Genomic DNA, 14,829 nt, shown 5'->3' on the forward strand with positions numbered 1-14,829 from the left:
CAAGTTCATATATCAAATTCATAATTTTGCATTGTAAATTGCAACAATACAGCTGAGAAGTTAAGAATACTTCATTCATTCTTGAATTTCCCTTCAATCCCACTTAAATCCAGTTACAAGGGTTAAAGCCAGTGCCAGGAACCAGCCTGGGATGAAACAACCTGTGGAGGATACAGTGAAATGCAATAAAACACTTTCCATTTGTATGACTGCAGTATTTTTATTGATTTAAAAAGTATAATTTAATGGAAATACAATATATTTGGTATACAGTAGCTGAACCAAGCTTGGAGAAATACAGGCAAATTTGGAAACTGACCACAAATTAGTTGGGGCTGTTTCTAAATAAAAATAAACTAGCATTACTTATTTCTGATTAGCTGTTTTTGATGGTGGTTTTCCATTCCAAACTACTTTACATAAAACACTTCTATTTATAAAACAGCTTTTTACTAGACTTCTCCTTATGACAATGTCCCTCCGATATACACTGCATATTTTACTGCTACATGCACAGGAGTCGACGGACTCGTCTCTGCACATTGTGTCCACTACAAACTGAGCATGTGGGACAGCTCAGTCCCAAACAGGCGCCATCTGGCTGCGGTAATGTAAAATAACATGGCGCTCTATATATTTTCTGGCTTTTACAATATAAGAAGAGACTGTAATAAATTGTTTTATTACAAGCTTAATCTTCCAATATTTCTTTCATCCTGGCACACCAAAATGTAATTATAATAACTATAATAACTATTACCATTTTCCAATAATAATGAAACAAAGAATGCCCAAAACTTGCTTTGTTCTGAATATGCCAACTTTCATAAAAGCAACAATATATTTTATTTATGTTGACAGATGTGTAATTGCACTGGTTTTAAAGGTTTAACAGCTGAAATGTGAAGAAACTGATTTAATATCAATAATTGTGGTTTATTATGAATTTAATTTTTGATTCAACATTAGTAACAAAATCGTTACATTTAAATACCACCAGAATCTCTGACTACATGATCAGAGACTTGCATTAGTTCAACAAAATTACAGAAAAGTGGCTTTGGAGCAAATTATTCCAATCCATTCAGTAATGATGGGACACCAATTCTTTAATCCTGGACATCAAAGTAATCAATCAGAGGTTCTTCTTTGGCAGGTTTTTGCATACTACTGAAACTGCCAACCCTGGAAAAAAATACAGATATTGTATGATTAGTAAACATATTTATTAGCAGAATTTTCTAAAAACCCGAATCAGGTTTCAATAAGCATTTCTTAGATTGGTACATTTAAAGGTCAAACTTCTTTTCTCTTCCAAATTGCTTAATCTAATAATCCATCCCCAATAACTTAATTATTTGTTGCAAATATGGTACAAAAAATTCCATTAAATAGTTTTCCTCTTTTTACCAAATGGCATCTTTAGAAATTCTGTCTCTAAGCTTGTCTGGCATCAGGACTAAATTTTAATTTTAAAATAGTCTTCTCGTTTTCAAATAATCTCCAGTATTTAACATATTTGATTCCTTCAGCATTAATCACTGCAACTTTCTACCATATTCACCAGTCTACAAATCCCTGTGGTTCCCTAACTACACAAATGACAATGTATATGTATATGATTTTTCTACTTGATTATTGTACATTCTTCAACAAAACAAATCAAGTTCACTGCCACATCTTTCCCTGTAATAAGTGCTCATTTTACTTATCAGGAGAGTTTCTCAAAGTTTGCTTAGAATATTCCATTAACCCATGCATAGATTCGAGTTCTGACTTACTTGGCACCTTGCTGCTTGTGGTGTGGAATGGGAGGTGGGGGTTTCATGGCAGCTTCCCGCTGCAAAGTTTCAGTCAGAGAGCAATTGGGGCAAGAAGATTTTCCTCTGTGAAACAAAATGTACAGCCAGATCAGGCATGCATTGGTGTGGCCAAAACTCAGGAACTCAAGAAATGAGAAGGACCCAAGTCAATGACACAGCCCAATGAATTGTTAGCCAACACCTTGGTGAAGTATTTGACAACAACAAAATGTGTTTATTAAAATAATTGTGATTATCAAGAAAACAACTTCTACGTACAATATTTTACATATTTAAAGATTTGTTTATCTCTGATTGGGGTTTTACGTGCTTTGTGGAACTGCTGTAGTTAGGAAATGCGGTTATTAAAAAAATTACTATAGCGTTAAATTATAAAATAAATAATGAAGGACAGAGTCAGGGCAATAATGTACACAATTAATATCTTGATCAAATTTTCTCTCTCTAATGGACTTTATTTATCCATCCATCAACTTTTAAAACCCCTCATCCACAGTTCTGAGCATTGCAGCATTAACTGCCATACAGGAACCAGCCCTTTATGGGACACCAGTCCACCGCACAACACACACATGCCCATACTCATCTTTCCAAAAAGAAGTTACTTAGGATAACGGATTCACTTGGAGAAATAATTTATCTTGTAGCATGTCATCACAAATGTCAATGCTGGCTATTAGTTTTATTTACACTGAACTAAAACCAGGTATGTAGACTTAAATAAATAATTAAAAAGAAAATAAACAAACAAATGTTTATGTTGTTTTTAAAATTGATGTTATTTTTCACAAAATACACTGAATTTACATTTCTTTCCTCATCTGCATTCCCATCACAAATTCTGATCTGAACAACTAGCTGTTATTTCCACTATAATTTACAAATCAGAATACATTATTGTTCTTGTTAATCACTTGCTATCCCAGATACAAACTCTGAGAGTGACATCTACCATTGCAAGTTACATCCAGGTGCACTTTTGTGGAGGCCTTTCACTCCAAATGTAAGAGTATTGTGGATCATGACCACTGAGCACTATCCGTTCTTATGAGCAATGACACTATGTTCGGATGTGGCCCTGCCAAGCTCTTGTGGTGGCTTTTATGGTAGATTCAATCACAGTACAAAGCCATGTTGTTTGCAAACGCTGGATCTGCTTTTGTCAATGGCATAACTGTTACCTATATCTTCAATATCAAGAACCCAGCTTCCATTAGTAAAGAAAAAAATACTTCTGACACTGTTTATCAACAGGCTTTAGATTCTAATTTCAGTGTTTTACTTAATATTAAATGCTTAGCAACAGATGGCGTTGGCATAGTCTAAGGTTTGACATTTGTTTGTTTTCTCCCTGGTACCAATCGAGAAAGAAAACCAAAACCGTGATTTCACAATTAAACACAAATATCAGGCTGTAACAAAGCGCATACAGATATATTTTATATTGCAACAGATTAATTTCAAAATCATCAGCTTAGCAGGCTGAATACTGTATTTGTGCAGTGTTCCAGTTGCCTGTGGTTCCTTGTGACTATGTAATACGAAATTTAACTTCAAAAAAAGATGGATGGGTAGATTCATTTCCTTATGTAGCAGTTTCCAAAATTAAACAATTCTATCAAAAAAAGCATGTCTTTAGGTAAGCAGTCATCAACCAGAAGCTATCACCTCCAAACTGTATGACAAAACAATCCATCTGTGATCACCTAGTTATTGCTCACAGAAGAATGCAAAGTGCGGACTTATCAGATTCTTATTCTCAGCTTTATTTATAACAGCAAAAGTCCAAAAAAGCATTGCTAAATTTCAAGATGTTCACAGACTTAACAAATAACAAATGTAATCTTTCCTTCCTTAACTGAGAAAACAAAAACCACATTTGTGCCTCATCAACAAAGTCCAAAGGAGGCATTTGATGAAAGAAATGCCCCCTTCTAAAAGAAGGAAGTGATAATACGGTTAAAAAGGCCTGTGCCACATGTTCTGTGCTAGTGTAGAAGCCTATAATGCACTCTTGTTTATCACAGTCGCAATGTTTTATAGGTTTGTTATAGATATATTATACTTTTCAATGATGAATTATTAAAACCTCAATTCCAAAAAAGTTGGGACACTATGTAAAATTATCTGGGCCAAAGCTCATTTAAAATGGACTGAGGTAAAGTGGAAACCTCTTCTGTGGTCAGACAAATCAAAATTCTGAATTTTGTTTGAAAAATATGAACGCCGCCTCCTCTGGACTAAAGAAGAGAGGGGCCACCCAGCTTGTTATCAGCGCTCATTTCAAAAGCCTGCATTTCTGATGGTATGGGGGTGCATTAGTGACTAGGGAATTGGCAGCTTGCACATCTGGAAAGGCACCATTAATGCTGAAAGGAACTGTATATACAAGGTTTATAGCAACATATGCTCCCATCCAGATGACATCTTTTTCAGGGTAGGCCTTGCAGTATTTCAGCAGCATACTGCATCTATTACAACAACATGGCTTCATAGTAGAAGGGTCCAGGGGCTGAACTGGCCTGCCTGCAGTCTAGACCTTTCACTTATTGAAAACACTTGATGTATCAAGAAAGAAAACACACAACAAACATGACCCAGGACTGTTGAGCTGCTAGAATCCTATATCAGAAAAGAATGGGACAACATGCCTCTTCCAAAAGTCCAGCAACTGGTCTCAGTTCCTGGACATTTATGGACTCTTGATAGAAGAAGAGGGAATGCTACACAGTGGTAAACATGGCTCTGTCCCAACTTTTTTCAGACATGTTGTTGCTATGAATTTCAAAATGGCCTTATTGTTTAAATGGCACAATTTCTCAGTTTAAATATTTAATATGTTTTCTGTGCTCTATTGTGAATAAGGTTTTATGAGACTTGCAAATCATTGCATTCTGTTTTTATTTACATTTTATGCAGCATCCCAACCTTTTTGGAACTGGGGTTGTACTATAATAGGTGACATCTTCACTGCACAAAATTAATGGTGGTAAAAAAAACCAAAAAAAAAAAAAAAAACCAAGTGCTTTCATTTTTAGATCACCTACTTCAGAACATTTATTTGGGTTTTACTATTAATTAAAATATTAACAGAAATAAATTCCCATCAAGTACAGATAATTGAAATGTGAACTCTGACTTCTATTTATTTGCTTACGTGTCATTAAAGGCAGTATCAATACATTTTGAAGATAAACCACGAAAGTCCAGCATTTACCTGATGGCTGTGATCACAACATTGCGCTTTGGTTCACTATCATAGCTCACACTTTCAATTCCATAAGCCTCAGCTAAGTCATGAATGAGCTTCCGATGCTCTCTGTTCATGGGTGGAAAGCAATGACTCCTTTTAGGTTGTTTGCCCTGCAAAATAAAATCTACTGTGAAGTGAAGCAAACACCACACAGTTGAGTATCCTAAACATAATATTACAAATAAAGTATATCTTTATAATGTGAATAAAGTTGAATAAAATTTTTTTCATGAACATTTTCACAGTAAAGAAAAAAAAATTACACTAGTTCAGGTTAGATGATTTTATAAATTGGGAAGAACATCTTAGACTTCAGTAGATGAACTGTGAAGGCTACACTAAAGGGCACAGTTTATTAAGGTAGAAAACTGGGGTGATTGCTAGTGGCTCTTCAAAATTGCACAAACCTAGAGTGGTTAGCAAAGTTGCACAGGAAAAAACTACTGGCGCTCAGCATTTTTAGGGCATTATGAAAAGAAAAAAAAAAGTGCCAGTGAATTATGAAATACTGGAGTCAAGTAGCAACTCCAAAAGCAATTCAAAGGCATGCTCCTGCAAGTGCATTCAGACCACTGAGTTGTCAGACAAAAAACAATGGCCCACTAGAAGAAAAGGTGGTCTGAGAAAGGTGTAAGGTAAATAAAGGGATTGCTCAGGGTAAAAAAAAAACACACCTGGTTGCCTGGGTCCTTAGACGTAGGACAGGTGTTTACTACTCAAATATTTGTGTTTACACCCACAGCCGCCATCTCCACTATTAAATTAAATACTTTTACAAGTTCAGTTGTTCATCTTTAATGGTGGAGTGTAAAGAGAATGGTCTTAGTTAGGAGACCTGGTTTCGCTTTACGGGACCTCCTTGCAAGGGGTTTGCATGTCTCCCCGTGTCTGCGTGGGTCCCCCAGTTCAAAGACATGCAAGTTAGGTGCATTGGCGATCCTAAATTGTCCCTAGTCTGTGCTTGGTGTGTGGGTGTGTCCTGCAGTGGGCTGGCTCCCTACCCGGGATCTGTTCCTGCCTTGAGCCCTGTGCTGACTGGGATTGGCTCCAGCAGACCGCCATGACTCTGTGTTAGGATACAGCGGGTTGGACAATGACTGACTGACTAATCAGATACTGGAGTGAATAATAACCGTTCCTAAAACAGTTAATACCGGTTTCCAACTGAATGATATTGTAGTATGAGAAGGAAAACAAGCTAAAGAAAACCTCCAAGTGAAAATATGTCTTGAAGGAAATACCCGACAGTAAATTAAAAGTCCATCAAAAAAAAAAAAAACACAGTACAGAGATTTTGTTGTTTCATAAAGTTGACTTTACCACTTGTTACCTTATTTGCCTGTTCTATAAGATTCTTCATTTCTTCTTCAATTTCACTTACAAATTTTGTATCCTTCCTGTATACAAAAAAATTAATTCTTGAAGATACTTAGTTTTTGTGTTTGGCTTTTCTCATGAACAAATATTACACTATTAGACTGTATGATATATTTTTGCAAATTGTAATTCATATCAACTATTTACTTGCCGAATATAACAAATTAGAAAAAATAAAACATAAAATGTGCATGTGCAAAAGTGTGGCCATCCCTCCAGGTGATCCATTAGTGTTATTTTTTGTCGAGTTTCTCAGTTTAACTAATTAATAAGGTTTTAATCAGGTGAAAAGATTTCTAGAACTTTAGGTAAATTGTCTAAGCCTTCGAACCTCCCAGGGTAGTGTGCTTACACTTAACAGCCATTTGTTCCTCTACAAAGCTAACTTTGTGTATGAAAAGAAATGTAATTCACTATTTCCGAGCAGAATAAGATATTTAAAATATATTTAAAATATGCCTAAACACTTCCTGCTTACAATTTTCACTACTCAAAATCCCATTAAGAAAAAAGAACTGTATAAATCAAGACTAGGTCAAGAGGAACAAGTAAAATCTCTGAGAGTACTGCAGCAGACTGTTCAGGGATAGAAAGCAAATTCCCATGAGCACAGGAACAGTGGTACCCCAGTCCACCATGCAGCATCACTTGTTCAAACATAATCTACATGGAGAATCGTCAGAATGAAACATTACCTGCAATCTCATAGCAAAAATCAATGTCTGATGTATGTAACCCAACACTCAGATTAGACAGAGGAGTTTTCAAACCAAGTGCTGTGGTTTGATGAAACAAAAACTCAACTCTTTAGCTACAATCCCCAATGTATATTTGGAGAAAAAAGAGAAACAGGCATATGGAGAAAATATAACTTTGCAAACTGTTGAACATGGACATGAGTTTATTGTGTTTTATGGATATGTGGCAGCTAGTGGCCCAGGAAACAAGTGTGTGGGGAGAGAGGAAGAATGGATTCTATTAAGTATCAAGTCATTTAAACGAATGCCCCACAGTAAGTGAAGGAAACTAAAGCTGAAAAAATGGTTGGAAATTACAACAAGACAATAGTCCAAAACATACCTCAACATACATAAATGAACTACTTCAAGAGATGAAATATCAAGGTTTTGGAATTGCTTTATCAGTCCTCAGATTTGATTATTATTTAAAATCTGTGGGTTTGGTCTTAAACATGCAGCGTATGCAAGACAAGGTATCATTTCTGAAATGGAAGCTTTCCTCAAGAAAGGGTGGCCCAATACTTTAAAAGTAAAATCAGCTGGCTACAAGAAACAGTTGAAGGCTTGGATTTCTGCCAAAGGGGTCTTAGTACATACTGACTAACAATGTGACAACATTTTTGCGCATGACACATTTTATGTATTTATCAAATTTGATAAATTCAAAAATAAATAGTAACTTTTCAATAAAATTTGCAGAATTATATTTAAATGTGTTCTCTGCAGACATTGTTTGAACTTCTTTTCAGTTAAGACCTAACAAATAATTTCCTTAGACTAGGAGTGCTCAAAGTCTTTTTGCAAAACTGTACTTTCTCAGTCAGTATTTCATTAATGCTAGCCTAGACATGCGCAGTTGGACAAGAGTTGAGCTTTTATTGTAAAAGTTTACTTTAAATTGCAAATTATTTATTTCTTCTCACCTGGCATCTTCCTTTAGGGTGTCACTGTATTTCGAGGTTGAGGTTCGAGAACTGAAAGGGTTTGAATTCTGGTCAATGTTCAAAGCCTCTGCTAAACGTCTATAGGATACAGAGAAAAACATACTAATGGGCATTTTTAAGGACAAGATATCTACCTAAATAGGCTAAAAACAAAAATATTTTTAATATATCAAGAGGAATAACAAATTATGATCAAAAGTAGCTTGCAACTGAGATTTTAGTATTCAATGAATGTGCAGAGAACATTACTACTGCCTCACAATATTCCAAAGTGTATGCATGCTGAGTTCCACCAAATTTAATCATCAATCACGCGGTTGTGCAGAAATGTGTGTCCAGATTTGCTCTCCTAAAATGAAGAAGAGGACGAAAGGTTTTTACCATGGGTTGTCAGCTGGAATAAAACATGGATCCATCAGTTTGAAAGACAGAAGATGGAAGACACTTAAAAGACCCATGAGATGAAAGAGATTTGCCACAGAGCGTCTCGCGGGGACCTTAAACATGAGACTACTTTGTGCCAAGAGATTGACCCAGGACCATCTTATGGGGACATAGAACATGAGATTCTTGCAAGACACGCCCTACTTACAACCAATATCAAATAAGACCACGGGCAGCAAAACACTCAGTCGTGTAAAGGCTTTGAGCACACACAGATCCAAGGCTCTCAGTGCATATAAAGCGTATAAGGACAATACGTTATAGATTAACCGTCGACGACTAAGCGAAGAAGAAAGAGCAGAGCGAAGAAAAGAGAATTAAATGCGTTGGAGAGAAAAAAAGAAAAAGTAATCTTGGTGCAAATTCAGAAAATAAGATAATCAGCCCGGAACAAGTGGAATTGAAAAAAAAGCATGTCCAATTGGGCTCAGAATTAAAAGACAAAGAGTAAAAGACAAAGTAGAACTTCATAAAGACGTTCAAAAACGTTGGAGCTATACACATGCAGAGCAGGTTAGAGATTATGAAAACAGTGGAATTCAAAAGGTTCAAAATAACGTTGGTGCGATACAAATGCAGAGAAAGTTAAAGAATATGAAAGCAGGAAAATTAGAAAGTATCAAAAAAAAAGAAAAAGATCGCGGTAGCGCAAACAAACAGAAATTATTACTCAAAAAAAGGGAAAATAATCACCACGGACCAGGTGTCACTGAAAAAAAGCAGGTCAAAGCGAGGTCAAAAATAAAAGACAAAGAGTACAAAAAAAAAGTTAAATGTCATAAAGAGGTTAAAAAACTAGGGGGCCAAACACATGAGATAACGAAAACGGGAATTCAAAAGACTCAAAAAAAACTTAGGCGTGATACACATGCAGAGCAAGATACAGAATATGAAAGCAGAAAAAAACGAAACTGCCAAAAAAAAAAAAAAAGAAAGTAAAGATCGCATTAGCGCAAACAAAGAGAAATTATTACTCGGAGAAATAACGAAAAGGAGAATAGAGATCGAATATATGGACATAGGTGATATATCAGAAGTATGTAAATATTGTAAGGCTTTGAAGTTTAAGTCAGAGAATTTCAAAAATGGGGTTTACCTAACATGCATTTATTGGTTACTTTGCAAAAAAAATTATTAACTGCTGATGATGTAGATTGTTTTGTCTGTGCTGAAATTCCAAACAGAGAAACCTATCCTGAATTATGGTATAAAGTCATTAAACAAAAGTCTCACTGACCTCATTTAAAAGATTCAGGATATTGGGACTCAAAAGATTCCAAATATTGTTTTTAACGAAGTTCTGAAATAAAAGCGAAACTAACAAAATAGCAACAATTCAAAGAAAAAAAAAATCTTAAAAGTGTTTATCTGGAAAACCAAACACGGGGGTTAAGTATAAAAACAGAAAATATTTTACTTTGGAATTGTAGGCAGCCACTAGGATCAAAAATATTTAATGAGTCGCTGTGCTTTGTGTATTTAATAGGTTTTGTACTTATGTAACCTGTTAATGAGATATTATTGTTTTATGCAACATATATACATTGCTTGCTTTTTTTATTATACTACATTCTTACTTTGTATATTGTTTATTTTGTATTTAACAAAAATCATACTTGGTGTTAAGAGTTTCAATTCAACAGAATATTTCAAATAATAATATCAAAAATAAAAATGGTATGGACAAAAATGATGGGACCCTTAACCTAGTGTTTTGTTGCACAACCTTTAAAATCAATCACCGCAAACAACCAATTCCTGAAGCTTACAATGAGACTTCTTCAGGTAGTTTAGCCCACTCTTACTGAGCAAACTCCTCCATTCTCCTGACAGCGTGTTTCAGTTCCTTCCATAGATGTTCAGTAGAAATCAAATCGGGCCTCGTAGAAGGCCACTTCAGAACAATCTAACGTTTTGTTGTTAGCCATTCTTATGTGGTGATAGATGTGTATTTTGGGTCATTATCCTGTTGGAGGACCCATTACCTGCACCTAAGACAGAGCTATCGGACACTGGACTGTAATGTTTCGCTGAAAAATGTCTTGAACTTTCATTGTTCCCTGCACAGACTCAAGGCAACCCATGGAAGACGCAACAAAGCAGCCCCCAAACATAACCAAGACAACGTTTCAAAGTAAGTATGGTGTTCTTTTCTTTGAAAGCTTTATATTTCCTCTGTGGACACAGAGCTAGTATGACTTGACAAAAGGCTCCATTTTTGTCTCATCTGTCTAAAGGACATTCTCCAAGAAGCATTGTGGCTTCTCAATATGCATTCTTTCAAATCCCAGACTGGCTTTTTAAATTTTTTTCTTTCAATAGTGGAGTCCTCCTGGGTCTAATTCCATTGAGTCCACTGCTACTCAGAAAGCTTGTATTTCTTTGGAAGCCGTCCTTTGCTTTTTGTCTACCATTCTCACTATCCTTCTGCACAGTCTAGGATCATTTTTTCTGTTGTGGTTGCATCTGGGGAGGTTGGCCACAGTCCTATGGGCCTTAAATGTCTTCATAATATTTGCAACTGTTGTCACAGGAACATCAAGCTGCTTGGAGATAGTCTTATAGTCTTTACATGCTTGTCTATAATTTTCTTTTATCACCTTCTAGGACAAATATCCTTGCATTCTCTGGTTCATGTTCAGTGTGGGATATATGATGATACCAAACAGCCGAGTGACTACTTTTTTACTTTTCAATAAGCTGAATGACTGATTGCACAATTGAAGACATGTGATATTAATAAAGAAAACAATATTATTTATGATCTTTTCTAGGGTAACAACAAATGTGTCCAGGCCATTTTAAAATATGTTTATAGAATAAGCAATACTTGACCTCTTTTCACATTTGTTTTGCTTTACTCAATGACATATCAAAGGCATGCAGGTATACATGGGACAATTGCTTTTTATTTACTCACTTTTCAGAAAGAGAGCGTTTTTTCAATGAACTATAAGGGTACCAACAAATTCATTCACTTCTGTAATTTGTTGCACACTAACCTCAGTATCCTGTTAATTGTATTGTATTTTTGCAAACTCTGAGGAGATACGCAGGTACTACGTACGCATAACAATAAAATTGATATTTACTAGTTCCAGTTTATAAAACTTCTGGGATGTGGGAGGAAGATGACTTCAGTTGAGCATATACATAATACATCCTGTCTTACACTGGTAAACAGCAATATTAAGTAAGCATCAGTCATTTTTCTCCTTTTTCCATTCCAGCAGACATTGTAGGACCACTGCCATTTGAACCACTAGATTCCATGACAATTTTTATCCGTAAATCATAATGCTGCTAAACAGTGACTCAAGTGGACAACTGCAAGAGATTTTCTAATATATCATTGAATTCTATTGTTAATGTATGATATTGGTCAGTTATACCACGGGTCCACAGGAAACACAGTTTTGACAAGAGCTATTTTACAATTGATGCTCCAAACTGATGTGATCCACTTATGGTTAGTTTCAGTATCTTGAGAAAATGTCCACTGGGCATTTTAATGTAATGTGTACCAGACCTTGACTACTGGGCCAAGACACTCCAAAGGAGCAAAAAAATGTTAAGATTATGGTGGTCTATTCAGACTTACTCTGCCATGTTAGTGCCACCATAACCATGACAAGTTGATAAAAATTTAAAAAGAAGAGTGCCTATTCATCCAGCATTGTAATTACTTCGGTTTCCTAAGACTGAGTTGATGTCCGACATGCAGGTTAAGACCACCTACCTGTTTCTTTCAAGCAATGAACATTCTTCATCACATTGCAACCTACAACAAAAAATAATATGAAAACATTATTGTTAACTGAACATTTTTAGCCTGGGAACATGCACTCTAGTACCAATATTAATTTAGGGCATAGTTCAAAATTGTAATACACATTACTTTCAGAACACATTTCACAATGATGGAATATGAATTTGTTATTTTCATTGCAGTTGTAGTTGTTTATTAAGCGTATAATTTAGTATGTGAACTACTTTAATATTACTGTACTTTAAAAAAAAAAAATCAACATTAAAGATAGCTATGATTCACTGGAAACATGAGAAAGCATTTTAAAAATGTTATTAATATTTTACTTTTAATAATGTGGTAGAGAGATTAAGTTTATGATACTTAACTGAATTTACAAAAATGTTCATTATAAAATCCACAATTACTTTCCCTGTATACCTTTTTTTTCAGACAGTGAAACATTTAAGACACTTGTTCTTCATTTTTCACTCCAGAACTGAACATAAAATTGACTGTTACAAGAAAAAAACCATAATGCTAAATACAGAAATGGTACCAGTCATATGTAATGTACAACTTATTATAGAAGTAGTTAAATATGGATTTCACTTGGTGAAAAGACTTTATGAAATAAACAATTATAATGATTATGGGAATTTCCTTCATACAGTACATAAAATTATCACTGTTATTATTAATGAAAGAAAAGCTAATACTATGTTTTCAAGGTACATTTACATATTCCACTATATGAAGGAATATTGGTTATAGGTAATTATTTACTAAACCATCTTTAATGAAGGTGGCTCAGAGGCTAGCACTTCTGCCTTCCGAATTCAGTGTCCTGAATACAAACCCCACAACTGGTTGTTGTACATTTGGAGCTTTCACATTTACTTCATGTCTGCACTGATTTTCCTTTGGGGACTCAGGTTTCCCTTCATATCCATAAAGATCTGTGTTTTAAGTTAACTGGCAATTTCACATTTTTCTTCTGCATATGTTTGAGTAATTTTTGAGATGAATTAGTGCCCCATCCAAGGAGAATACATTTGAAATACTCACCGACTTTGTTTTTTTTCCTTCTTTGTAATAAGCTGACTGATTTCAACAGAGTCTCCCAGCTGCATATCAGAAAGTCGACTGGCCATTGCAATAGCAGCAATTCTGCACAATCAAAATAATATATATTGTGGGATATTTCACTTGAGAAGTTAATTTCTTTGCTCAGTTCCACATTTTAAAATGTTACATTTGAAAACAATCAGTGTTGACTCAATAGCTTCACTAGCAAATTATTGCACCCTGTGCTCTTTCAGTATGGATATTGAGACAAGCAATCATGAATTTCAGTCTTTTTAGCAATTTACCAGAGAAGGTTTTCATATTCTTTTGGTAAAATACTATTTTTCCTGCAAATGCAGGATGGATTTGCTCTAGAGTATTAACATATAAGACATTATTCAAATTTAACATGTACCATATATATTAGAAAGATAATGCGTATTTTAAGAGATGGCAAACACCACAGAAAAAGATTAATACAATGAATAAAACAAAATAAGCAACAGAAAAAGTCAGTGTTTGTGAAGCTGATATAAAATAACACAAATATCAGAATGTTGTTTATGAACATTAAACAAAATATCAATATATTTGTGGTGGAATGTTTGTAAAGATACTGATAATATATTCAGATCACATTTTAAGAATCATCACCTTTTTGCATTCATGCTGGATAAAATTCATATCTGCATCACATGTTGCACATGCATCTGTATTGTTATTTTGCACTGTATGGGTTTATTGTTTTTAAAACAGACATAATCAAAAAAAATTGCCAATATGAGATACTTTTTATTTTACTCAAATACTCTATGCTCATTTTTTTTTCATTTATCAAACACTATATGCTAAATTAGTTGTTTTAAACTTTCAGTAAGTGCTTTAAAGTAGTGCCTGGATGGCATGAAACTGCTATGAACAAATGGGGGTTCGGGGTGGCACAGAGATACCTGGTCCCAGGCAAGACCTCCAGTGAGGATGGGGAGAGTGACAAAGAGAAATGAAGTGGAAGTACCAAAGGAACAAAAGTTGTCAGAAAGTAAATACTGGGGACACTTGGGGTCAGTAAGCCTTGAAGAGATGATGGATGCCCTAGTAGGCAAAAAGCAAGGGCACCAGTATAGGTGACATGGAAATATGGCCTAATATTTCCTAAGGATACTAGAGGGTGTCAGTTCCTTTACCAAACAAAAGATGATAAACAGGGGATGCTGCCTAAAATGATTGTCAACTTTGACGACTGCAGTTGCTGTTCTTGTTGCTATAACATGCAGACTTGATGGAGCCAATTTTGTATGAAGGATTCACACACATGGTGAATTCACCTGAAATCTTAGGCCTTTTTTTTATTTTTACTTTCTTCCATTCTGTCGTGATATGTAATATATGAGGTATCAGACAGACTAGTTTAGTCTCTCCTCTGTTCGTGAGG

At 35.1% G+C, this 14,829-nt stretch overlaps 1 protein-coding gene across 1 annotated transcript in view; it reads right to left on the reverse strand.

The window, feature by feature from the left end:
• Positions 1–200: 200 nt before the first annotated feature.
• Positions 201–14,829, reverse strand: part of nfx1 (nuclear transcription factor, X-box binding 1) — a 67,192-nt gene continuing 52,563 nt past the window's right edge. Inside the window, exons 18-24 of the mRNA XM_039754875.1 lie at positions 13,398–13,499; positions 12,321–12,362; positions 8,117–8,215; positions 6,407–6,473; positions 5,041–5,186; positions 1,782–1,886; positions 201–1,185 (exon numbers count right to left, since the gene is read on the reverse strand). Of these exons, the coding sequence (XP_039610809.1) occupies positions 1,110–1,185; positions 1,782–1,886; positions 5,041–5,186; positions 6,407–6,473; positions 8,117–8,215; positions 12,321–12,362; positions 13,398–13,499 (637 nt within the window). The 3' untranslated portion in view covers positions 201–1,109. The remainder of the gene's footprint in view (positions 1,186–1,781; positions 1,887–5,040; positions 5,187–6,406; positions 6,474–8,116; positions 8,216–12,320; positions 12,363–13,397; positions 13,500–14,829) is intronic.

Source organism: Polypterus senegalus, chromosome 5 (assembly GCF_016835505.1).
Source record: "Polypterus senegalus isolate Bchr_013 chromosome 5, ASM1683550v1, whole genome shotgun sequence".
Taxonomy (NCBI): domain Eukaryota; kingdom Metazoa; phylum Chordata; class Cladistia; order Polypteriformes; family Polypteridae; genus Polypterus; species Polypterus senegalus.